This window comes from Paramisgurnus dabryanus, chromosome 3 (assembly GCF_030506205.2).
Source record: "Paramisgurnus dabryanus chromosome 3, PD_genome_1.1, whole genome shotgun sequence".
Classification (NCBI taxonomy): Eukaryota; Metazoa; Chordata; class Actinopteri; order Cypriniformes; family Cobitidae; genus Paramisgurnus; species Paramisgurnus dabryanus.
This window is the reverse complement of record NC_133339.1, coordinates 24,032,906-24,058,584: the sequence shown is the minus strand read 5'-3', so window position 1 is coordinate 24,058,584 and position 25,679 is coordinate 24,032,906. Positions and strand designations below refer to the sequence as shown.

At 37.8% G+C, this 25,679-nt stretch overlaps 2 protein-coding genes across 5 annotated transcripts; both read right to left on the bottom strand.

Moving 5' to 3' along the window:
• Positions 1-1,691: 1,691 nt before the first annotated feature.
• Positions 1,692-8,906, bottom strand: LOC135769917 (uncharacterized). The gene is made up of 10 exons (XM_065279447.2): positions 8,707-8,906; positions 8,550-8,627; positions 8,090-8,122; positions 7,877-7,963; positions 5,617-5,714; positions 5,422-5,528; positions 2,909-3,007; positions 2,708-2,770; positions 2,543-2,608; positions 1,692-2,281 (listed from the first exon to the last, which is right to left on the bottom strand). Exons 1-10 carry the CDS (start codon positions 8,773-8,775, stop codon positions 2,175-2,177), a joined length of 807 nt encoding a protein of 268 aa, XP_065135519.1. The 5' UTR covers positions 8,776-8,906; the 3' UTR covers positions 1,692-2,174.
• A 105-nt stretch (positions 8,907-9,011) lies between these two features.
• Positions 9,012-22,260, bottom strand: rhot1a (ras homolog family member T1a). 4 transcript variants are annotated; one of them, XM_065279435.2, is made up of 21 exons: positions 21,884-22,260; positions 21,163-21,221; positions 20,887-20,968; positions 20,740-20,783; positions 20,600-20,653; positions 20,443-20,495; positions 20,234-20,342; positions 17,624-17,725; positions 17,336-17,434; positions 17,137-17,245; positions 16,877-16,997; positions 16,692-16,776; positions 16,317-16,462; positions 16,112-16,212; positions 15,900-16,030; positions 15,617-15,700; positions 14,581-14,703; positions 14,238-14,440; positions 13,378-13,500; positions 10,812-10,958; positions 9,012-10,101 (listed from the first exon to the last, which is right to left on the bottom strand). In XM_065279435.2, exons 1-21 carry the CDS (start codon positions 21,918-21,920, stop codon positions 9,984-9,986), a joined length of 2,130 nt encoding a protein of 709 aa, XP_065135507.1. In that variant the 5' UTR covers positions 21,921-22,260; the 3' UTR covers positions 9,012-9,983. The 4 variants fall into 4 exon arrangements, with proteins under 4 accessions (XP_065135507.1, XP_065135486.1, XP_065135498.1 ...); XM_065279414.2 differs by lacking the exon at positions 10,812-10,958; XM_065279420.2 differs by lacking the exons at positions 9,012-10,101; positions 10,812-10,958 and adding an exon at positions 11,891-12,279.
• Positions 22,261-25,679: the final 3,419 nt, after the last annotated feature.

The window sequence follows — 25,679 nt, the reverse complement described above, 5'->3', positions numbered from 1 at the left end:
CACACGTATGTATGCAAGTTATGTGTGTTTACGTATTTGTGTAAAATAATGTAAAACGTAAGAATTGTTTTTGCTACGGACAATTGTTAATAGTTTTTTTTTAAATGTATAGTTTATTATCCATTTTTTTATGTGTCAAATTAATAAAAATTAATTTAACACAAATCTTAAAAAATAAAGCTTGAGCATCTGATTTGAATGAAAAAGCATTTTAATAGATTTTAACGTTTAATAATTCTCTGTCCATCTCCGGTCTGAGATTACGACTCTGCCACTTCCGGCCTCAGACTGTCAGGCTGGAGCTGTCAGACTGTCATGACGTAAGGTTCTGCGCTTCTGCAGTTGGTCCTATCTCCCATAGATATGTATAAAGGCTAGATGTCTTACCGCTGAGTCCCTAATGGCATCACCTGGCGGCCATTTTACCACAGGGCGCTCGCTCACTCGTAGCATTGAGTTTAATGGTGCAGGTACTTTTAAATGACCATAACTTGCTCAATTTTCTACCGATTTTCAAACGGTTTGGTTTTTTACAAACGTTATTAACGTGGCTATAATTCTGGATGCTTTGACATGTTTCATAAATTTTTTATTTATTTTTAGTATAGGTATGCAGTGTCTTAGTTACATCTTTGACGTTTATAACAAACCAAACCGTTTGAAAATCGGTAAAAAATTAAGCAAGTTATGGTAATTTAAAAGTACCTGCATCATTAAAACTCAATGCTAGGAGTGAGCGAGCGCCCTGGGGTAAGATGGCCGCCAAAATGCGGACGTTCCACTCAATTGGCCAGCAGCGCGGGCGAGACATCTAGCCTTTATACATATCTATGCTATGTCTTAGCGTCTCCCACTGATTGACGGGTGGGCGGGGTTTTTCTGGGGGAAGTGCCCATATAAAGAAGTGATACGTATAGAAAACCCCTGAAACGTCGGTTGGACCTGTAATCGAAAAAAACGGTCCCAAACTTGTACGAACCCTGGTGAAGTGCATTCGGCACAGAAATACTCTGTAACATGTCCAACTGCTTTTTGACACTTTGCCTACGTTTAGCATGAGGAAACAACTCTATAACTGTGTTAATAAGTCAGAATGCTTGAAATACCATTGAACCCCCCCCTTAAATACCTAGTCACACATTCACACCTGTATGTCTAATAAGGAGAGCAACCTGGTCTAACAAAAAGATTACCTTAAATGTTGCTTGTTCATGTATTTTTATTGTTGAGGACAACCTTTATTATAGGTGCACTTTGTAAATTTTTAAAAATAAACAAAACAATTGGGGTTGTTGGAACTAAAATCTACATGACATTACATTTCCAGGAGCAGAGTTGGAGACCCCTGCTTTAGATTATACAAATGTAAGAAATTCTTCTTCTAAGAAAGCGGTCTCCAACCCTGCTCATGGAGGGCTGCCGTCCTGCAGATTTTAGTTTCAACCCCAATCAAACACAGCAGAAGCAGCTAATCAAAGGTTGCTTGATGATGGCAGACAGGTGTGTTGGAACGGAAGTATGCAAGACTGTAGCCCTCCAGGAGCAGGGTTGGAGACACCTGATCTAAGAACTTTTGACTGAATGGTTATTTAACAAACCAAAAATGGTTCTTTGATGACATTGCTGTAAAGAAGCTTTTATGCACCTTTATTTTTAAACATGTAATTATGATTTATAATTTGAGATGTTACTATTTTGCAGCAAATCTCAGTTCAGTTTGACATCATTTTACTTTAACCCAAGTAAAGAAAATAACTCTGCAATTTCTTGTTTCGGAGAGGCAAAAGTTACAGATGGCACATTAGAAGGCCAATCCAAACAGACACTTTAATGCACTTTAATTCCATTATTGTAAACTCGTCGTAGAAATTATATTCATTGTTAGATATCCCTTTCTCATTCTTTTTGTTTCCTCTTGACCATGATCAGAATGTGCAGAATATTGTGAAATTTTCAAACATTCTGTATACATACTGACTTCATTTAATTTGTATTTATTATTAATTAGGACATAAGACAATAGGGGCAAGACAAGTAACATTTACATGTTTAGCTTAAGCTAATTAGAGGTTTATAACCAAAAACATGCTTAACAATACTGAAATTTACAACATAACATACATTGATTTTTTCACCATTTTCTCTTAAAGCGGCTCATGAAGTTTGCAGATGAATCACAGTGGAGCAGTTTTGACCCAGGCAGCAGATTCACTGTCTAAACATGATATCATATCACTCAGAAGACCTCCACTCTCAGGCCTCACATTACTGCTGTGACATTCTGTAATGGCAAACAGATCAGTTTAAATGATTTTCATATAGTACATAACAAATCTATGCAAATCTAGTTATTAAGTGCATGCCATACCATACAGAAAGCTAATTATATATAATATATTTAATTTAATATTTCAATACAATAGATTTCTGTGTGGGATGAACAATATTAATCCATAAATACAGTTAAAATTCTGTATTGAGGAGTCATTGACTTATTGGGGCAACACATATATCAGTCTTCATGCAATTTTCAGCTGCTTACCAACTGTTTGTTCTGACATTTTCCTAATCAATAGGTTCGGGACATCATAAATGCAATCAGTCACCTCTGTAAATGGAGAGACATCACAGTGCTCAACATTCGCGAGTTTAAAATGTAATGTGCAATTACTATAAGGTATAAAGAGAAAAAGGGTCTGAAACTTACCATGCTCTTCCTTACTGACTGGCCAGGTACTAGGGAGTGTATCATAGAGGGCTTCTTCAGTAACTGCAACCAATAACCAGGAAATTATTATAATATCATACAAAGGCAAAGCAAACCTAATGCATTTAAACAAAATAAGTTATTCAACTAATTTTTAAAGATATAAATGTAGCTTATTTGAAAATAAATGAATATGCAGACGTTTTCGAGGTGGGAGAATGTCATAGTCTGACAGTAAAATCTCTTCGGTGCTCAGCTCCATTTCATTGTCTGTGTGCAGACTTTGTTTGTCATCAGCATCTGAGAAAACAAATATAAAACTGTGAGTAAATCCATACAGTGTAAAAAAAATGCAGCATGAAGTTAAAACAACTTGGTTTTGAAAGTCAATTCAAACTACTATTTTAAGTTTTGACCGGTGATACGTTGACATAACTTATAAAAACTGTTGAAATTGTTTAACCACATTTGTTAAGTTAAAGTACCATAAAAATATATGTTGATTTGACCAAAATACTGAATTTTTTACAGTGTAAATATTGTGAATGTTTTTGTGAGGATCTGGAAATGTTTTCCTGTTATTTAAGGTCACATTCTTCCTGATCCCATTTTTTTTAAGCCTAGTTAGTGTGTCTGTTGCTATAATAGCATAAATAATACCTGTAAAATGATAAAGCTCAAAGTTCACTGCCAGGTGATATATTTTCTTTGATAGAATTCCTTTTTCAAAGCCTACAGCGAACGGCCGGTTTGGACTACAGCCGTCTACTTCCTGCTTTAATGACGTCAGTAAAAAGTTTTTTTTACTAAACTCCACCCACATGAATCACAACACACTAAACAAACTACACAATCAGAACTCGATACATATTTCTGAAGGAGGGACTTCATAGATCAAGAAAGACATCAGCCTGTTTTGAGGACAGTGAAAACAGCGCTATACAGATAAGTAAATTTTGTGAAAAATACTGCGTTTTTTTACACGTGATACATGAACACATGTTATATTGACCACTACAAACACAATCAAAGCTTCAAAATCACAGTATGAACGGGAGCTTTGAAGTCCAGGTTAGATTAGTTAAAGAACTAGTTCACCCCAAAATGGCCATTGCTTCACTTCAGACATTTAATAATGTATTAGTTTGTGATGGATATATGAATGTTTTTGGAACTTTAAAAATGGGGCGTTCTTTATCTACTTATTTATTATTTTGAATATGTTTATGCATGTATCTTATAATTTATGCACTGTTTTTATTTATTTATTATTTTGCTTTTCTTTGTTTATTTGATGCCAATTTGTCACAAATCTTTAAAGATCTTCTGTTTACGTGCTCTTATAGTTTCTTCCTCGGGAAGACACATTGTATATTGTACATGCTTTTGAATAAACATGTAAAAAAAACACAAAAAAATGCGTTATCCAATGTCATTACAAAGCTGGGAAGAACCAGGATATTATTTAATATAACTCAGATTGTGTTTTTCTGAAAGAAGAAAGTTATATACACCAAGGATGGCTTGAGAGTGAATGAATTAAGGGCTAATTTTATTTTTGGGGTTAACTATTTCTTTAAGACAGCCAGAAAGCATTGCAATGTCAAAATAATTGCATACTACTGTGCAAGATACATGCAGATTTTTTAAGAAAACATATGAAGAGCTCAGATGCAAAACCCTCTGTGCATCTGACATGTTTTCTTTGTAAAAAAAGCATTTTTTTATCAGGCTCTTATGATAAGGTTTAGTAATTTCCTTTTTAAATGTAATGCCTTTTTTTTTTACAAATGCCACTTAATTTCATTGGTATTTAACAAATTTGACTGTCTTTCGCCTTTTTGGCCTCTACGTCTAAAAAAACCCCCACTTCTTTGGACAAGACATACAGTTGCATAATTACTAAAGATGCAACTAGAAACATTGCAAATAATCAGTTTTCAGTCAGAATTCAAGGTAGAAATGAAGAAACTGAACCACACATGGGTTGTATTTAGGTTCAAGTACTCACAAGGGACCCAAGTTTGAATGTGATCCACAGTCGTTTCACATAGTCTTGCACTTAGAGAAAAATTTAAGTGGCGTTTAATAGATTTAGCCAACAAACTGTTATTTCTGAATGGTCATTAAAGGCCTGCTAACCTAGGTGTCTCTGGTATCCCCAGAATGTGTCTTTAAAGTTTCAGCTCAAAATACACCACAGATCTTTCAATATATGATGTTGAACATGACCATTTGTGGCTGTGAAGAAAAATGCCCTGTTTTTGTGTGTGTCTCTTTAAATGCAAAGAAAGCTTCTATTCCCTCCTCTTCTGATGCACTCGTCTGTGTGCGGTTATGGTTGGGGTGTAATAAATGTGACATCACATTGATAGGGGATCCCCAACAGCCTGTTTTGTGTGACTGTTGCGGTTTAAAGAAGATTACACAAAGAAGAATAGATGGATTTTGTATAATAACAGGATGTTTTTGGTAATATCGTTATCTCATTTTTGATGGAGGTGGCATTCAGCGGCTTTTGCATCTAAACTCTTCAAATAATGTATCATAAATTGGGATGAGTAAGAATCCTCATATACATCTGCTGAGCAGAATATCTTAATTTTATTTTATCTTTCCAACGTAATAGACATTTGATTATATTATGTTTCAGACTGATGTATTGAACATTTATTTCAGAATGCATTATAAGAACTTGAATTAGTGATACTTACTACTACTGCAGGATTTAAATGACTCTTGATCAAAAGAGAAACATCTACTACTCGTTGCAGTGGTGTCTTCAGATTGAGTTTCAGATTTATTATCTGACATTTGCTCCCTAAACTCAAACACACACATTATTCATAGCATTAAAAATCTCATGTTAAACAATCACTGACATGAAATGTGTTGTAGAGCATTGGTACCCATCAGGGATAGGTCCGGTTCTGTCAGGCCCATTAAGCAGCATGGCTTTCCACAGCTGATTCATCCACAGCTGTCTGTCGACCACGGTTTCTGCAGCCTGTTATACACAATTTATAGGGATTATAGATCTGCAGATCCACATGACATATAAAGGCAAGTACAACAAACTGTCTATTTTCATTGCCCATTTATCTTTATACCACAAGTAATTTATTAATATTTAGCTCTCGTGTAGCTTAACTGATAAAGCATAGCACTAGCAATGCCAAGGCCTAGGCCATGGGATTGACCCCCAGATAACACATATAATCATCAAATGACTTGCTTGAATGTGTTGTCTCTTATGATGATTTGGATCCCAAATGTATAAATGTTTAAAGGGGACATTTCACAAGACATTTTTAAGATGTAAAACAAATCTTTGGTGTCCCCAGATTACATATGTGAACTTTTTTCTCAAAAGACCATATAGATAATTAATTATAACATGTTAAAATTGCCACTTTGTAGGGGTGAGCAAAAATGTGCCATTTTGGGTGTGTCCTTTAAAATGCAAATGAGCTGAGCTGATCATGTCAATAATTTTTTTATTTCTCTTTCTCTCTGCACTAAATGGCAGTGCTGTAGGTGGATAGTGCAGATTAAGGGGCGGTATTATTTAGGTAAGCACCAAATTTTATCACTGAAACCATACGCCCGAAATGTTGTAATGACGCAAACTGAAACTGCTACCTGCGCATGCTTGTCTGAAGCAACGTGTCTACGGTGTGGAAGTGTTTAACCGCAAAAAGGTGCTAAAGTGAGTAACTTTCTGTATGCACAGAGGCACATGCGGTTGAATGTGTCTGGTCCAGACGTGATCATCACAGTATGCCCTTAAAGATCAGAACTCTTGATGTGTAAACTTAAGAGAGAGTCACGCTACTGTGTCTCATACTGTAGTCCATTGACATACATTTGGCGAATAAAGCAATTAAAAACAACGTAACGTTTTTATGTGGAGCGACTGTTGCGCTGTTTGGGATTCGCTCTCGGTCTTTGTGTGCGCGCACGATTAACTGCCCTCAATAGTGCACAAACGAGAGAGACGCGTTTCAACAAACAAGCGAACATAAAATCTTTCTGTCATTGACGGGGCTCATACAAAAAAAAGTTTTCCACAGTATTCTTTTTCTAATAAAAACATTTGTTTATGTCTAAAGTGTATGTATAGATTACAGTCAGAAACCAGTCTGTGCTTATTTGGTCTTAAAGAGACAGTAACCTCAATTAACTACTTAAGTCTGTGTCATTAATGTTAATCAAACAACCCAAGACAAAGTGAAAATCACTTCTGTAGCTCTAAAAATAATATATTTAATTTATACAATAAAGACAGTGTTATTATTCATTTAATTTGAATAATTTGAAGTACAACTTTGTTCTTTTTTTATAATTTTTGCAATTTCTTTATTTGTTATTAGATTTTTGATCCGCAAAATAATACACTCCGTGCCTCAAAAACTGTAATGTGATCCAAACCATGAGTTTTGTGATCCGTCACACACCCCTAGTAAAGTTAGTACACAGTGATAGCCATACATGCAATTGTACTAATATTGGCATAATAATTTCTTTCGGTGTTTTGGTTTTGGTTTTCGGCCTTGGTTCCCTCTTTTTTTGTTTCGGCCAAGAATTTTCATTTCGGTGCATCCCTAGTATTTTTATAATAATATCCCATTTCTGACATCACAAGGGGAGCCAAATTTCAATGACCTAATATTTCACATGCTTGCAGAGAATGGTTTACCAAAACTAAGTTACTGGGTTGATCTTTTTCACATTTTCTAGGTTGATAGAAAAACTGGGGACCCAATTATAGCACTTAAACATGGAAAAAGTCAGATTTTCATCATATGTCCCTTTTAAATGGAACCAGTGAAAAGTGTAAATTTCACATACGTGCGTTGATTCAATAACATGTTTGTTGCTACCTCGAATTTGAACCTGTGACTTTTGCGCTGCTATAAAGCACAATGCCATACGAATTGAGCTACAGGAACAAAGCACCCAAAGTTTTGTTCAAAGGGTGCATAAAGAGAGTATTCATAAGGATTTGAGTCATAAGAGCAGTGCATGTTCCTTTATGAAACCCTCATGATTGTTCTGTGGGGACTTTAGTCTGAACAAAATAACATTATCTAGTGGCTGATGGTCACCACATCCTCAAACATAATACAGTTAATCTATTGATGAATATGTTCATGGAAGGAAACTCACCAGCAATTTTTTCTTCCCGTTTTTCATTGTCATCTCAAAAAGATAGCGTTTGTTATCCGAGCCGCTCACCTCGCGCACAGACTGCAACTGTTAAACGAATCGTAAATTGCAGTGACACACTATTCTGATCTACAGGCAATTAATGCCGTGTCTGTCCAAAAAATTAAAATGCAACCAAACAATGACACGCATAACAGTACAAATGGTATTTACCTCATATATGTAATATTGTCCCCTGAGATCTAACTACAGGAAGAAAGAAACAATAAAATTAATCTATTCAAAAGTCTCTATTAAATAAAATCATTTTGTTTGAACTGGAAATAAGCATACAACTATTAATACCTGTCTCTCAATATTTGTCAATAAAGTTCAGATGCAAAACCCTTTAACTGCATCTGTTTTCTTGTAAATGAGCATTTTTTTTAGGCTCTTGTGTTTTAGTTCAGTAATTTAACTTTATGGCATTGAAAAGGTTAATAAGGTCAATAATTGAAATGCTTTATGTTCACAAATATCACTATAGTCCTTCATTAGTTTTTAACACATTTTCCACCTATAAATGCAAGCTATGCAAACTCCACTTTTAAACAAAACATAGCTACAGAAAATAAATCTAAATCATATTGAGTGATTATTATTAAAAGACATAATCCAACACTGAAATACTTACAGCACTTCCATGCTTCTTTGTGTAGAAAAATAGTGTTGTATTGTAAAGTCTGAACCAGTAAGTCACCCACCGAAGCTTCTAATCAAAATACAGTCACATAACATTGTTTTAACCTTTGCTCAAATGACAAAAGCATTTTGCATAATTAATTTTATACCATTTTGTCCTTGCGTTTCCGCAAAAAGCCCTGGCAGATTGGAGTTGGCACCCCTCCTTCAGTCGACATGCTCGGCTCAGATGTGAAAGCGCTTCCACTTCACCAAACACAAGCATAACAACTTCCCCTGAAACCATCATGTCCTCCTTACTTCTGATGTTTTTATAATAGTGTTGTCCATTTAAACACCAAACTAGTGGGAGGTGTTTGTTTTCAAGTTCCCACATTTGTATTCAATATTTATTTCCAAGAGATAAGTGACACACAATCTCCGAATAACCTTTCATAAAACGAAAACACTAACGTGTAGGAAAACAGACACATTTATTCACACCATTATTTATTGTAAATGTTTGAAAATCCATATATGCAACAATTCCTTAGTTTTATCGGGGAAAATGCACTGAAAGTTACATAGGCATAAGAGTTGAAACATTAGAGCAAAACTTAAGAGTGTTTTAGTGACTTTGTCTACATGATTGTTAGTTGAGCATAAATAATGAAGTGTAATGTAGCAAGCAGCTATATATATATATAGAAGCAGGTATGTTCATAGAAATATCCCATAACATCAAAACGTTTAATGAGGAAGAACTCAATTGTGAAACGTGAATTTCTTGTGCATGATCTTCATCAAGGCAAAACGTAAACATGAAAATCATCATTTATGAAAATAAAATCCAAACATTGCATAAAAATAATCCTTTGTTCAAGCAATGGCAAAAAAGACTAATAAATTAATACAGTTGCAATGTACTAAGAGGAAAATGACCTTTACATATGAGAAATGGCTTTGTTTCATTCAGTGCTTCTCTCGAGCATGACTGCATTTCTTTGCGCACAGTTCAAATCTGATTTTCTCACTAACTACAGGCAATCTTAATATATATATATATATATACACATATAAACATAGTGTTGCGTCAACTGTCAGTATACCCTGCCCCTCTGCTGTGTCTTCCCAATATAGGTCACACCCCACTAATAGCGACCTGAGGAAAACAACGGTGTGCATAAATTAAAAACCTCACGTCCAAACAGCAGAGGGGATCCGACGTATTGTTAATGTCCTGTACCATCGCATGGCTGATGAGAGGGGTTTCTATTACACTTTATGGAAAGAGACACATAAGGCAATTGTAACTATACAAAATCTAGCTAACTATTACTACGCACTTAGTCTTTCCCAAAAATGAAATAAAGCAGGAATGAGGGATTATGGGTATTGTAGTTTATCAGAAAAGGACCGGGATGACGTAGCATGCCGATTGCGTCGATCACCGCTGCTTGAGGAGAGCTTTGTACATGGCAAAGCCAAGGACGGCAAACACTGTGGCACCAACGCTGGCCCTCAACCAAAACGTGGAGTTCTTTAGGTCAGCCTGGGTCATGTGTCTGAAAAAGAGTAAAAGAAATGTGATGTGTTAATATGACAAAAGAACTAAGATGATAAATAACTAAACAATGGCATTCCTCTTAGTATGTTTTAGAACAGTTTGAGCATGTAGTTTAGTCTTCAAAATACATTTTGTCTTCCGTTATGGACATCCTGTGTAAATACACTATATAAGGTAAGGAAACTGAAATAAAGGAGCAGGAGGCAGGATGAGAAGGTGCAGAGAAAGCATGAGAGCGCCAGCGAATGTCTTCAAGGGCAAAACAGGTGAACGTGGAAAACTACACAGCGTTGATAAGTGAGCCGTGGAGAGAGAGAGACAAACAAGAGGGCAAATGGCCTCAAAGCATATTTCCAGAGTGTGTAACTTTACTACATACAGCATTTAATGCCAGACGCAACACTTTAAAGCCACATCGTGAGACTGTTTGTGTATAAAAGCTATAATGTGGAATAAATACCCAAAGGAATAAATGTGATATGGCATTCACAAACCAACAAATAGATATTGAGGAAATTACTCGGAAATCATATCTGCACAAATCTTTAAGTTGTACTGAGAAAAAAATAAAAGTAAAGGATCAGTTTCATTGAATTATCTTGCCAAATAAAATGAAAAAAGCAAACATATTCCCTTTCAAATAATATGCAACGCAATTCATTTTAAATGTACATTCCCAAGTAACCCAATTAAGCATGGGGGGTTTACCTGTTGCAAATAGGCACAAACGGGTCAACAGATGACTCCATGTAGACTGAATCCTCTATAAAGCTGACCTCATGAACCTGATGAACGAGGCTGGACTTCTCGTCCGACAACAGAAACGTGCCCACGTCTTGAATAAAGAGTCTCAATCTTACACACACATGCACACATCACGGCACTTAAACCGCGCACACCCGACAGGATCACACCCCACTGTAGCCCACTGCCCACCACATGCGGTAAACATACACTCACACACACACATAGCAGTATACCTTACTGATACAACCACCCTACATATATATAAATAACTACAGAATTCACTTTTTAAGGGTTCATTATGATGTGTTTTACTGTGAAATCATAATTAGGAATACTGAAGAATTAATGATTTTGATATCCTCGGCTGAATGGTGTGTTTTTGTTAAAGCATGGTTGCACACAACTTCTCAATAGGCTTTATGCCCAGCCGCACTACTTCCTGAACTTCAGCCACAGCTCCTTGTTTCCTGTCTGCCATTATTGGACAAACTGATTAATCCAGGTTTGCCTGACCTCAGTAGTCACAAACAAACGGATTAATCCAGGTGTGCATGAATTCAGTAGTCACAACAACAATAATCAGACACACCTGGATTAATCAGTTTGTCCAATAATGGCAGACAGGAAACAAGGAGCTGGCTGAAGTTCAAGAAGTAGTGCAGCTGGGCATAAAGCCTATTTTAGAGTAACCACAACAAAACTGACTATTTATAACGTGTGTGTTGTTATATTAAGGGTCAACACAAAGGGAAATGCTGCCATCTACTGAATGCTGCTGCATTACAAGCAACTGATTGAAAATATCAAAGAAAAATTCTCTCACCAACAATCCTTTTGTCCGATTAATATTTTGAATGTGAATGACTAACAGCCTCAGTGTTGATTCATGTGTTTTGTATTCTTCTTCAAACAATAAAAGAAGTGAATGTTAATGTGATGGACTGACCGCATCACCTTTAACCCACCATCTCCTCTTGTATTCAACAGAATATATAAACTAATACAGGCCTGAACATGAAGGTGAATAAATGACTAATACATTTTCTTTTTTTTTACATAATCTATTTCTTTAAAACAAAGAGCCTACTTCGATGCAGATGTACCCATCATGAAACCCACACATCAAAGCATCAAACAATAATGGCAAGTAAAGCTTGTGTGTTTTAGACTAGCAATAGGTTAGACACCTTAACCATTCAATCAACATTCATAAATCAAGCCCCTTTAGTGTCACATCACTGCATGTGACCAGTTAGTGCCTGTTTGTGTGAGGTATGAGTCTTGTTTTGAATAGTCATACCCATCATCTAACACAAAGAAAGCTGGTTAGAGAAAGAGGGACAGACATGCCTTTAGGGATGGCTAACATGATGTAAAGAGATGCAAAGCAAAGATGGTGATGGCCAACCAAACTAATGAAAAGGAACACCTATTGAGGAACAGAACAAGACAAATTCACAAGATTAAATTCAAATTGCTGGGATGTAGACTTCATTACCAAATCAAATGTAATAAATGACTTGTCTGATGTCAAGAAAGTGACATGCTTTGCAGAAAATAATTAAAATCTATTTGCACTGCATATTTCAGTCTAGTTTATAGATAATAAATAATAAATATACATATCCATGCATTCTTCTGATGTTTTATTATAGGTAAAAAATAAAGATTGGGAGTAAGAATAAGATTAACTGTTCAATATGAAATAAATAAATGTCTTATAAAGACAGCCACAATTATCCCTTAAATAAGGATGTGTAAAAGTGTGCAGATTTACGGATTGCATATCCACCTCATATCCACCAAATGACCAATGAAACAGGTTAAACATGAACCACATGACTTTAGACGAAAATGGTTAGATAAGACATGACATTAGATAAAGAGGATTAACATAAGGACATGACATAAACTACAAAAATGGGGTTGATGCATTTAAAAAAAAAAAATGAAGTATGAGAAATGTTTAGATGTTAAGGAGCCACATGCAGGTATAAAATAATACAACTTTGGAAGCCAGGCTAAATGTTTCTGCAATTTTCTCAAGTTCAAGTACAGAAGTGCTTTGCCCAATATGTTAAAGCATGACTAATTGGATTGATCTGAGATGAAATGACGGAGGCAAAAACGGAAAGGCACTACGCGAAATCTGCATTACTGATGATTAAATTGAAAACATTCGATTTAAGCACAAGCGTAAATTTTTTAAGCTGTCAGTATGCCATATGTTTGGGCTTTGTGTGGATGAATGTTTTGATCAATCAGATCATCTACATTTTCCAGCTTCTTCTTTTTTTTTAAATGAGAATCCATACTAACTTTTAAAACGTTTTCATTACAATATACTACATATATATATATATATATATACACACCACACTAAAATTACTATTTCTCAACATCCTTTTGTGGATATGCAATGTAAAACTGTCGGGCCAGGACAACATCGAGTAGAAAGGAAAGAAGGGAGTGTTAAAAAGCCCTGCAGAGAGGGAGAATGGGGGGTAATAGGACTATACTCAGAGACCTGGTCAGAACAGCACTGTAGAGTTTGGCCTTTACCGAGCGCACCAGCTCAGAGTTGAGGAGGTTGTGACAGATGCAAAAGGTACACCTGTTGCAGGTGCACATGCAGCGTAACTTGGAGTGGCTGCAGAAACACACATAGACAGGAAGGAATCAGTGTCATGTGACGCAGTTCCAGAAGAGATGGATCCCAAAGTTACTACTAAAATTTTTTTGCACCTCCTCAGGTGAGGATGAGGTGAGCTTGGAGATGGTGCAGGAAGGTAAGCACAGGAAATAAATATGTATGTGTATAAACAGTACTGGTAACTTTCCATTTTGAGAAAAATCCCCACAGACACGCTACATACAGAAAGCGCATGGGAATTAGAGACATTTGAATATGAATGGGTTTCTAATACCAGGAGAACACAGAAAAGCTTGTACGGCACACGGACACTAGTTTAAGTGTTTCTATTTGGAGTTCTTTCCTAAGAATTGATTTCCAAAAACTACTTTTACCAGTACTGTGTGTTTTTAATTACCAAAGAAATACAAACAGGTGAACATCAATGAAAGTTTTGCTTCATCTAGTTATCACAAACCTAGGAAAGAACCGGTTCACTGTGGACATCCTCAACAGATGGAGCGTATGCTTAAAATTCTAATGCAAACCCTACCTATCAAGATCATAAAAGAAATGCCATTTTGTTTTTAAACTGCACCACTGACATATCAGATTTCATGTCAGAGGCTACATTAAACAGACTGACATGCATGAAAGAGAAAGCCAGAGATGGCCAATCACAATCTAACAGGAGTAGCAGAGCATAGGGCTGATTGGCAGAGTTAAAGAGGGACACAAAGAGACGCTGTACTCACGGATACATGGCCATGGTGGTAAGTTTGGTGTAGATGTCTTTGCTGGGCGCATCAGCAGTGTTGCAGGTAAACAGCTGCGGTGGGTGCAGTTTGTGTTTCCGGCAGAAATCTAGCGGCGACGTGCTGTAATACTGACGGGTTTCGTGCAAGTCCGATTTGGCACCGATGATCACACAAGGGGTCTTGCTGTCAATGAAGTGTTTCTGTGAATGGACATTAAAGTGTTACAAAAGCAAAAAAAAACACATAACTGAATATTTTTAGAAAAATTTGTTACGTCTTTCTGAACACATTTAGTGACAATTCTTTTTTCCAGTAATTTAAAATAAATAAAATCTCTTACCTTGTAGACTTTAGCACAGTATTCAAAGGAGTGAGGATTGCTGATGTCATACACCAGGCACACGACATCGCAGGCAAGATCAGCCTCAGAGAGGAACTCGAAGTCTGGAAGCACTTCATGAAGCTGGAACAGCAAACGTGAGAGAGAGCGAGCGAGAAAGAGAGACAGCGAGAGAGAGCGAGCGAGAAAGAAAGAGAGACAGCGAGAGAGAGCGAGCAAGAGGGAGGCAGCGAGAGAGAGAGAGCAAGCAAGAGGGAGGCAGCGAGAGCGCAAGCGAGAGCGGGAGAGCGAGCGGGAGAGCGAGAGAGAGCGGGAGAGCGAGCGAGAGCGGGAGAGCGAGCGAGAGCGGGAGAGCGAGCGAGAGCGGGAGAGCGAGCGAGGGAGGGAGAGCGAGCGAGAGCGGGAGAGTGAGAGCGAGCGAGAGCGGGAGAGTGAGAGCGAGCGAGAGCGGGAGAGTGAGAGCGAGCGAGAGCGGGAGAGTGAGAGCGAGCGGGAGAGTGAGAGCGAGCGAGAGCGGGAGAGTGAGCGAGCGAGGGAGAGCGGGCGAGTGAGAGCGAGCGAGGGAGAGCGGGCGAGGGAGAGCGGGCGAGGGAGAGCGGGCGAGGGAGAGCGAGAGCGGGCAAGGGAGAGCGAGAGCGGGCGAGGGAGAGCGAGCGAACGGGAGATACAGCGAGATAGTGAGAGACAGGGGATAGCAAGCGAGCGAGAGAGCAATAGCGAGACAACGAGACAGCGAGAGAGAGACAGCGAGCGCGAGAGAAAGGGAGATAGCGAGCGAACAAGCGCGAGATAGCGAGAGAAAGGGAGATAGCGAGCAAGCAATAGTGAGACAGCAAGAGAGGGCGAGCGAGAGACAGTGAGCGACAGCAAGAGAGAGCGAGATACAGCGAGAGAGAGCAAGACAGCAATAGAAAGAATAAGAACGAAAAAAGAGAGAGGATGAGAGATGGAGAACATACAGTTAACATCAGAAGTCAGACACAAAGGCAACACAACATTAGTTTACAATGCAACAGGGCTTATTATAAGTACTTACGAGCAAGTACTTTTCCTGTCCGTAAACATAAGTGGTGCTGATGGCATAGTAGGATTTGTGTTCATCTCTTATCCTATTTTGACGCTGCAATATAAATGTATGGATTAAAAGGTGCACTGTTAGGCATGATTCATTCTTTAAGCTCAACTTGTAAAGCACAGCAGTAGCAACCTAAAGGTCATGGGTTTGATTTGTAAGATGATATAACATGTATGCATGATATATAGTTTGCAAGTTGCTTTGGATAAAAGCATCTGTAAAAAGTAAAAACATATATACTCACCGCCAGGTTCCTGCCCAGGAAGGCTTGAAGAAAGCCACTTTTACCGCTATCTCTGGCTCCCAGCACATTGCAACGGAAGACACTGCGCTGCGTCTGTTTCTTCTGCAGGTCAATACGCTTACTCCTGGTGACTGGACACCAGAAAGAAAAAGTTCACCTTGTGTTGAGCCCAGAACTTTACGGAAGTGATTAAGAGTGGCTAAGTGAGATACCTGTAATAGCTGCTGCTTGGGACTCCTGTTCTTGAATAATGGAGTAACCAAGATAACCCAGATACTCCAAACAGCGCTGCACATCCAGGTATGTTGTAAGCCTAAGTTGAAGGTGACAAAATGCTTCAGCGGATAACGTGCAATTTAACATCACATGGTTTACATTTTCACTTCACAGTCCAGTAGCCATAACAGTACTACTCACGTCCATTGGGACAGGTAGCCTTGGTAAGTGATCCAGCCCTGTTCATTGGTGCAGACTGTGTTGTTGACATCAGGACCCCAGGGCATGTAGGGAAAGACCTTGAACAGATCCTTAAGCTCATCTGGAGACAGGGCACAGTCTCGATCCTACCACACATACACAAAAGTACTGATTTGACAGCTCCTAAGGTATCTATCTACAGGGTGGTGTCATAAGACACACCTTCAGATTATGCAACTAAACAAACACCGGCGCAACATGGCAGTTTTAATGTTCTCTATTCAAGCCACCATCACTGACTAGACAAAACATGACAAAAGAAACAAATAAAAAACATGCTGTTAAGGCAACTGAATGACATTTTGCTAAACTCACTTTGTCATGCTTGTCAAAGACGCTCTGGAGAAAGAGGTAGGCGTTGTGGTTCAGTTCTGTGGTACAATCTGGAGGTATTTTTAACCTAGGAAAACAGATTCATCAGATTCAACATGACCTCATCATAACATCACTATTTCAGGACATGGATGCTTATTTCGTTTTGCATCTGGAGTGGAACTTACAGTGGAAAAAGGTATTCTTGGGTGAGCTCCAGGTCATCATCGTAACCAAACCGCCTGAGCACGGTCCACGTCGTCTCGTGCCTTCCTCTCTGAATAAACAAAGTATGAAGAAACAAGAAGCCTGGCAAACAGAGAAAGCACAATTAGGACCAAAACACAAGATAACAGTGGGTGTAATGGTGGCCACTTACAAGCCATCCCAATTCACCAATGGAGTCACTGCATCTAAGATTTAAGAAATGAAAACTTGATCTGCTCACCCTTTAGTGTGAGACCGTTATCCTTCACCCCATCTAACAAGTTTTTCCGAACAACATTTTTCACATCCTCCAGGGCTTGAAGCGCCAGGGGAATGTTAAAACAAGTTCTCTGCCAGGTAGAAACCATGTTGTCTGAGCTTTAATGTCCTTATTAACACTTAAAAAAGCGCTTTTTAAGCTTTGTGTATGTGGCTGTTACCTGGAAGAAGTTAAGCTCGCTGTCATTCAGGATTCCATCGTTGTCCAGGTCTGATATTTTGAAAATGCGAGTAAGTGCTTTGACGCAAGATGATTTCATCTAGGCAGAAGAAACCGATTATTGCCAATACTATCTGGGATTTTTAATCAGAGATCCAACGAAAATTGAAAATAAAAATGGACATTATGGCATTATGACATCTTGTTAACTATTCAAGCATTTGATGGACAGAATAGCAGATAAAATAGCTCTATATACTGTAGGTAACCTGAAATAATCCCCGCTTACCTCTTTCTCCTCAGGGGAGTACAGTGGTCCTGTGGGGTGCAGAACAGCCTTTTGAGCATAGTAGAACAACTCGGAGATGTTCTTCAAGTTTTTGGCCGAGCACTAAAAAAAGTAAAGCCTTAAAGTTAACATCACATCAGGAAAACATAGCTGCCTTAAAAACTTAACAATGGTTGTTTTGATCTTCATGGGACCGATCTTTAATAGTCATGCAACTTTCTATATTTTACGGACTATAAGTCACACTTTTTTCATAGTTTGGCAGGTACTGGAACTTTTAGTCAGGTGCGAATTATAAGTCCAAATTATTTCATATGAACCAAGAGCAACCATTATCGTCTACAGCCGCGAGAGTCCGCTCTTTCCTGCTCCTGTATTTATGTAATTCAATGGATTCAGTGATGTGGAATGACTTCGGGACTTGATTTGGCTTGTCGCGTATGCTATTGTGTATCGTGTAAATAACTGTTTATGTTACTTTAACACCTATTCAACCTGCTGTTCTGTGCTATTGTTTAGTTGAATAACTTGCCTTTCCAGATTAAATGTCTGTTCTTTGGCTTGGATTTTGTGAAATCATTTTCGAAATAAACGCAACATAAAGTCCACTGTGACTTATAAATGTTTTTTCCTCTTCAAAACGCATTTTTGACTGATGCGACTTATACTCCAGTGACTTATAGTCCGGAAAATATGGTAATTTACATTCTGGAAACTTTTCAAGTTTGTGTGAAGTCTAAGTTTGTCACACCACAGAAAATTTGAATGATTTAAAAAAGTAAATAAAAGTTTTCAAAACTTAAAACGGGCACAATTCCTGCTCTCTTAATACTGGGGGTTGAACTGATTATCTTATCAGATTTTTCTGTGGTGTGCGGTGTGTTAAGAGCGTCTCAATCTGCTCGGGAGCACATCAGAGGCGTTCCAATAACAAATTGGAAACATTCAACATGTTCAGCTGTTGTGTGAAGGGGGAACCAAGACTAAAAACGCACACAGGTGATTCTCGTGAAATTAGACTTATGAAGTTTCATGAAACATTTTGATAAAAAAAGTAAATGCTATCAAAATAAAAAGCATACAGTAACAAACATCTCTTCATGTACTATTTTGCACATGATTTCAAATGATATCATACAAACCAATTTTGTTGTGTCTTCTACATATAAGGGGAAATTTTTTATTACCGCAACGTGTCCATGACAGGATTTGCGTTCTTTGACATGGAAATATTTATAGTTTAAAAATCTAAAAAATAAAAAGCTTCAGTGTCTGTTACAAGTTAAACATTTGCGGTAAAGAAACATGTGGTATTTTGTGATCATTGGTAAATGTAGAGACAATACTAAGAAATAAAAATGTGTCAAAGACCAATTTTCTCATCCCCCACAACAATTTTCAATCATTGTTTAAGCCCTCAAGGAGCTAACATTTTCAGAAAAAAATAGTTGGGACATAATTGACTGTGACACTCAAGATGGCTACCAGGTAAGCAGTTCTTATTTTTTCTCTCCAGATAAAAGTTACAATTTAGTTTGTCATAGTACCTAGACAACTTTTTAGTTCTAATTACCAAAACATGAGTTTGTAAATGCATATATTTAATGTAATATCATGTTGCGGTAATGATAATTTTTGGTAATCATAATCTAAGAAATGTAAATAATTCTATAGGAAATATTTTTTAAACCCTCTAAAAAATAATGGGTTTAGTAAGTTCAGACCTTAATCTTATAAGTGCAAAAAACAAATTGGCTTCCGGGGCTTTTTATGCTGGACACCTAACAAAAAAATGACACCCAATCAGATAGCAAACGGATAAAAGATAAAAGCATAACAACTGCAGTCATGGCACAGTGGGCACAGTGTGAGATGGATCGTAGACTATAAATCATAGATTTTTGCATCATGTTTGTGGTCTCACACATTTTGAAAATATGATACGTTTTAAAAATCTTTTGGTTTGGCCCTATGTTACAGTTTTTTAAAGTTTAACCATCTAAATGGATGCTTGCGAATGTATTAGTCTTGGCTCCAGTGCATCATCGAGCCACCATTTTAGCCCCGCCCAAACTAAAACAGTTTAATGATGCAACTCCACAATTCAGTACTATATAGTTCAGAGTCTATATAACGTGTTTCAGCAACACATGTCTAACATTTCTAATGTGACTTTAAGACAAATTCACACAGATCCAACATACAACAGCCGACACAACACCAACAAACTAATTCACACAAATAAAACAAACAACAGCCAACAAACTAATTTATTCTAAATAAGAATATTCATGGTGAATGGTGTTGGTTGGAGTTTGCTAGTGTTTTCTTCAATCAGCTTGAACTGGCCTATAGTGCAACATCTTGTTCTCAATTTAGACTGAAACCAACAGCACCAGTACAGCAGTAATGAGTGACAGACACATGACCCAGAGACTGATGTCACTTTCCACCATGATACTGCAGCCTCTCTGCACACACTCGTACTTGAGCACTGAGAGGAATGTACAAAACATATCTGCACCATCACACCTAGAGTTGAGAATTTACCCAAATACTAATGTCTCATGTTGTCAATGTAAATATTTAAACCCAGTCCATCTCGCTCACCTCTACACAGGTCTCAATCTCAGAGTACTGGTTCATGATGGGGAGGATGGTCTCCATGCTGCTGTGCTCAACCAGGTCAGATTTGTTTCCCACCAGTATCAAGGGAACTCTGAAATTGTTTAGAAAATACATCAATAAAAATCATGAGGAATAAGCAAACACCACAGTCAGACACAAGGTCTTTAACGTCCTGGCCAGATTCCACACACCTGCTGTCCTTATCCGTTCGCTCATTGATAAGGGGAATCCAGTGACTCGTCACCTACACAGATGCCAACACAAGACATATTACAAAACCATATCAACTTCAAAGTAAAATTTAAATCTCTATCTATAGTGAGATTTTTGCAAAAATTAAAACAAGACCTTTTCAATTGACTTCTTGTTGTTGACTGAATAGACTATGCATATAACATTAGCCTGTGGAAACAAAAATACAAGATGATGAATAAACACAAGATGATCAAATTAAAACCGCATCGCCAAAGAGCCTAAACTAACCCCACCTTTGATATTTCTTGGTAAAGCTGCTCATCCGACTGTTCGGCTTCTGTTCCAGCAAAGACATACACCACAAAAAGAGGAAAATATGAGGTTATAAATCATCCTAAGAGCAATTTAGGCTACTCACTAAAGAAATAAAGCATTATTACCTGAATAGTCTACTATATGAGTGGGGACTCTCTCAGGCGTAACGTCAGCAGGAATAGTGATCTCTTCGGCTCTGAGAGGAACCTTCAATAAAATCCCAAACAGTGGATAGTGAATTATAAGGATGGGGATTAGTAGAAATCAAGTATAAGAGAAACAACAAAACATTTAGTTTATGGGTGCTTGTATTATTACAGGTAACTGTTTTTGAATTAGTGTCAGTATGCAATTATATAATCACCCATGTATGTAAGGACAATTAAGTTTAGGGATGATACCTCATCAGGGAATTCCTCGCTGACAAGTGACATGATCAGGGAAGTCTTCCCCACTTTGGCTGTAAAGAGAAAGCATTGCACCATGACCCCTATTATCAGCACCAAACAATTTCCAGAAATAGGACTGGATTTAAAAATTACAAAGAAACTATCGATGTGGCTGACTGTTTTGTTTTTAAATTGTTGGTAGTCCTTTCTGAATTTTGAGATGTAAAAATTGAATATGAACTGACATGAGTAAAGAGATACTACAGTACAGTCGTGCAGTACGTTTACACAGACACGTACTGCTTTAGCTGCCCTATCTAATATTTGGCAGCTGTCTGGAGGACTAAACTATTATAAGTAACCATGATAAACAGAAATGAAACATTAAGACACACCCCCACCATTACTGTCATCGTCTACTGAGCAGCTTGTGATTTAAAACATCTCATTATATTCTGAAATCTACTTCATTTACAGTCGGGTTTCTCAAACAAGGAGCCAACACAAAGCAACTGCCAATTTATATAAAGTTTCTGAACACTATGTACAATATATATAGATAAGCGTTACGAATTTTCTTAAATGGCTCGTTGTTTTGTTAGGATGTATTAATAATACTCGCATTTAATGTCGAAAAGATTGGGACAGGGTTAACAAATAATGGTTTGACCATATAACGTTAGATGAATGCAAGTCAACTGGGAAGGTGCAACCGACAAATTAATTCACTTACGCTCTCCGACAAGTAATATCCTCACGTCCTTCCTCATCGTTGCGAGTTTAGTTTGCGCAGGATATACAGTGAAAATGTCCTTTGGCTTGGATCATTGATCTTTGTGCTGATGTATGTAACAGGCCTGCGCGCAGTTGGCGCTCTGTAGGACAAAACGGACGGAGAAACTTCCGTCTGTGTCGAGCAGAAAAATCACTGCTCACGCGAGATTAACGCATTGATGTCATTTACGCCATTTAAAACAAATCGATTCTATGTAGATAACGGTACCACCTGGTCTCTCAGATTCAGTTCATGACATTTCTGGGTTCACATTTCAAGCGCACGCCAGAGGCGGCTGACCTCCAATAACCGGTAACTACGGAATACCGCGATGGACAAACGCTGGTCTTCTTCTCCTTATTGTTTGTGGCGGTTGGTATACAAACTTTAGGTGCATGACCGCCACCTGCTGGTAATTCATGAAGGTTAAAATCAAATGATCCTATTTACAAAACATTTTATTATTTTATATAAATACAGTTACAGTATTAGTTTTTAAAACATCTATCTTTTTTTAAATGTTTGTCAACGTAAATCTTTATTTAAGGTTAGAAACATATTTCTTTCATTACTGGACATGAATTTATTATATTTAAATTATTTATATTGACTACATTCATCAAATTTTCCTGGTTTATGGTAAACAAACACTATGATAATATATTGGAATGCCATTTTTTAAGACACCTGTGTTTTAACTTTTGTTTTTAATCAATAAAAAGTTTTGCAATAAAAAAGATTAAACATTTCCACATTTTGTTGTATGTACAAAACCTTTACTTTTATTATACAGAAAAAACATGAAACCATTTATCATAAGCATAGTGATACAGTGTAGCAAGACCGTGTAATTGTGTGTAGGTGTACATTTTAAACCATTAATATGAGAACTATGGGCTTTTCACTTTATCACTTTACCTTTCACCCAAAAATGAAAAATCTGTCATCATTTACTCACGTACCTCATGTTGGAACAAACCTGTATACATTTCTTTGTTCTGCTGAACACAAAGGAAGATATTTTGAGAAATATTTGTAACCAAACTGTTTATGAGCACCATTGACTTCCATGGAAGCAGTTTTTCCTACTATGGAACTCAATGGTGCTTCTATTTCCTGCTTGATTACAAATATGTTTCATTGTTGTTGTGTTGTCAATCCAATAAACAGACTTTAAGTTGTTCTTTTTGAGTCTTTATTCCGCACTCTCAACTACATACACACTCATGCTTTCTGTTCTCGTTCTCGTTCTCGCTCTCACGATATCACTATACTACATCCCTCCCTTTGTTAATTTTAAAGAACTTAAATATCAACAATAACTAATTCTTTAAATATATCCAATATTATTTTACTCAAAACATCAATTTTACTTTTCTGTTTCAGTCTCAACCGACTAAACAATCAACAAGTAAACATACTTAAACATCTACATTATCATGTCCTTGAAACGAGCAGGTTTCTTAACAACTCTACCACTACGAGTGGTGATAGGCTTACTCGATGAGTCTGGTACTGTAACTGAAGAACTTTGAGATTCTTCTGTGTAATCAGGCTTGTCTTGAACTCTTTGATCACTTTGTTTTTCTGCTGGTTCTGGCACACTGACCTCCAGTTGAATGGGTACATGACGTATGTGCTTCACATTTCTCACAATCTTAGAACCATCCTCTGCATTGACCATTTCAAAGGAATTGTCTGATGTGTGCTTCAGCAGTACATAGCGAGTGGCTCTATATCTAGAGTCCAGTTTACCATCTTCCATACTTGCCACATATACAATGTCTCCCAAATCAAAGTTGTGTTCTTTGGCTCGACTTGTCATGTCTGCGTACTGTTTCATTTTCTTTTTGTAGCTTTTATGATGACCTTCTATGTCTTTTGTTTCCTTTTTCTCATTGACAAGGCAAGGCAACTTTGTACGAACTTCTCGTCCAAACATAAGATAAGCTGGTGTCTCACCTGATGCTCTATGTGGGGTAGATCTATAGGCAAGAAGAATCTTGGAGAGATCATCTTTCCAATTCCTTCCCTCACTTTTAGCTGCTTTGAAGGCTTTCTTTAGATAGCGATGAAATCTTTCTATTTTACCATTACTTTTGGGGTAGTAAGGTGAAGCCTTGATGTGTTTTACTCCATTAGCTTTTAGAAATCCCTCGAAGACTTTTCCTACAAACTGCTTGCCGTTATCCGTAACTACCTCACAGGGATATCCAAATCGGGCAAAGATTTTTCCCATTTCCTTGGTAACAGTCTCAGAAGTTATGTCATTGATAACTACTGCTTCAGGGTATGATGTGTAGTAGTCTATCACAGTAAGTATATAGACATTCTGAATGGGACCCACCAAATCAACTCCTAGTTTGGTCCAAGGTCTTGGTGGAAGCTCTAACGGTTGCAGAGGTTGATCTTCATGTAAGGGTTGATTCAGAACACACGCATTACAATTCCTGATCATACTTTCTACATCCATGTCCATATTAGGCCAGTAGTATTTGCTTCTCAAGAACTGCTTTGTGCGAATTACACCTTGATGTGTCTCATGAGCTATTTTCAATGCTCGTTGTATCAATGCTGAAGGCAGAACTATTCTGTGTCCCCGCAGCAAAAGACCATCATGTGTTGATAATTCATCTGAACATCTTTTGTATGTCTGTAGGCTTTCAGGGAGTGTAACAGGCCATTGTCCTGTCTCCACTATGGAAATCAATTGTGTCAAGGTAGCATCTGCCAATGTAGCACTTTTAAGTTCCTCCAGAGTTAAGGCTTGAACATCCATCATATTTACAGTAAGCACTCTGTCCATATACATGTCCACATAGCCATTTTCTTCAGTATCGGGTAAAGGAAGTCTTGAAAGAGAGTCTGCGACATTGTCTTTACCAGCAATGTGTTCGATCTTATAGTCATATGGACACAGTCTCAGTCCAAGTCTTTGTATTCTTGGAGGTAAAAGCTTAGATTTTTCTGGATTAAACATATAAATAAGAGGCCGGTGATCTGTTTGCAGAGTAAACCTGCCTCCCCACAAATATGCTCTGAAGTGTTCTACTGCCCATACACACCCAAGGGCTTCTCGCTCTATCTGAGAGTAACGTCGTTCTGTAGGCGTCAGAGAGCGACTTGCATATGCCACTGGCTTTTTAGTTCCATCTTCCTGTGTCTGAAGCAAAACTGCTCCAAGTCCGACTGGACTTGCATCACTGATTACAAATGTCGGAGCATTTATGTGAAAATATGCTAGACACGGCTCACTAGTCAGTACCTTTTTCAGTCCTTTGAATGCATTCTCTGCCTCAGATGACCATTGCCACTCTTGTCCTTGTCTGGTTAGTTTTCTGAGAGGCTCTGACAGATTTGCATAATTGGGTACAAACTTCATCAAAAATCCACAAGTGCCTAGAAACGAACGTAACTGTGCAACATTTTCTGGTCTGGGAGCTTTAGAGATCGCTTCAACTTTTCGTGAATCTGGTTTTATCCCGTCCTTTGAGACAACATGTCCTAATATCTCAATCTGCTTGAGTCCAAAGGAACATTTTTCTTTGTTTAAGGTCAGTCCTTTTTCTTTAAATCTTTGAAAAACTCTTCTCAGTCTTTGTTCCAGTTCTGTTTCATTTTCAGCGAACACGACCACGTCGTCCATGTAGCACACCACACCTGGCATCCCACATAACATAGAATCCATGGCTTTCTGATACGCTTCGGGAGCACTAGATAATCCAAATGGGACCTTTTTAAAACGATAGCACCC

What these genes read in the sequence shown, in the direction of transcription:
- LOC135769917 (XM_065279447.2), bottom strand. Translation starts at nt 8,775, where the DNA reads ATGTCGACTGAAGGAGGGGTGCCAACTCCAATCTGCCAGGGCTTTTTG. An exon ending in GACAATATTACATATATGAG is followed by an intron (nt 7,964 to 8,089) that starts GTAAATACCATT and finishes TTCGTTTAACAG; the next exon opens with TTGCAGTCTGTGCGCGAGGT. An exon ending in ACCGGACCTATCCCTGATGG is followed by an intron (nt 5,529 to 5,616) that starts GTACCAATGCTC and finishes GTTTGAGTTTAG; the next exon opens with GGAGCAAATGTCAGATAATA.
- rhot1a (XM_065279435.2), bottom strand. Translation starts at nt 21,920, where the DNA reads ATGAGGAAGGACGTGAGGATATTACTTGTCGGAGAGC. An exon ending in GGCTACCTGTCCCAATGGAC is followed by an intron (nt 16,213 to 16,316) that starts GTGAGTAGTACT and finishes CCTTCAACTTAG; the next exon opens with GCTTACAACATACCTGGATG. An exon ending in GACAGGAAAAGTACTTGCTC is followed by an intron (nt 14,704 to 15,616) that starts GTAAGTACTTAT and finishes TTGCTGTTCCAG; the next exon opens with CTTCATGAAGTGCTTCCAGA.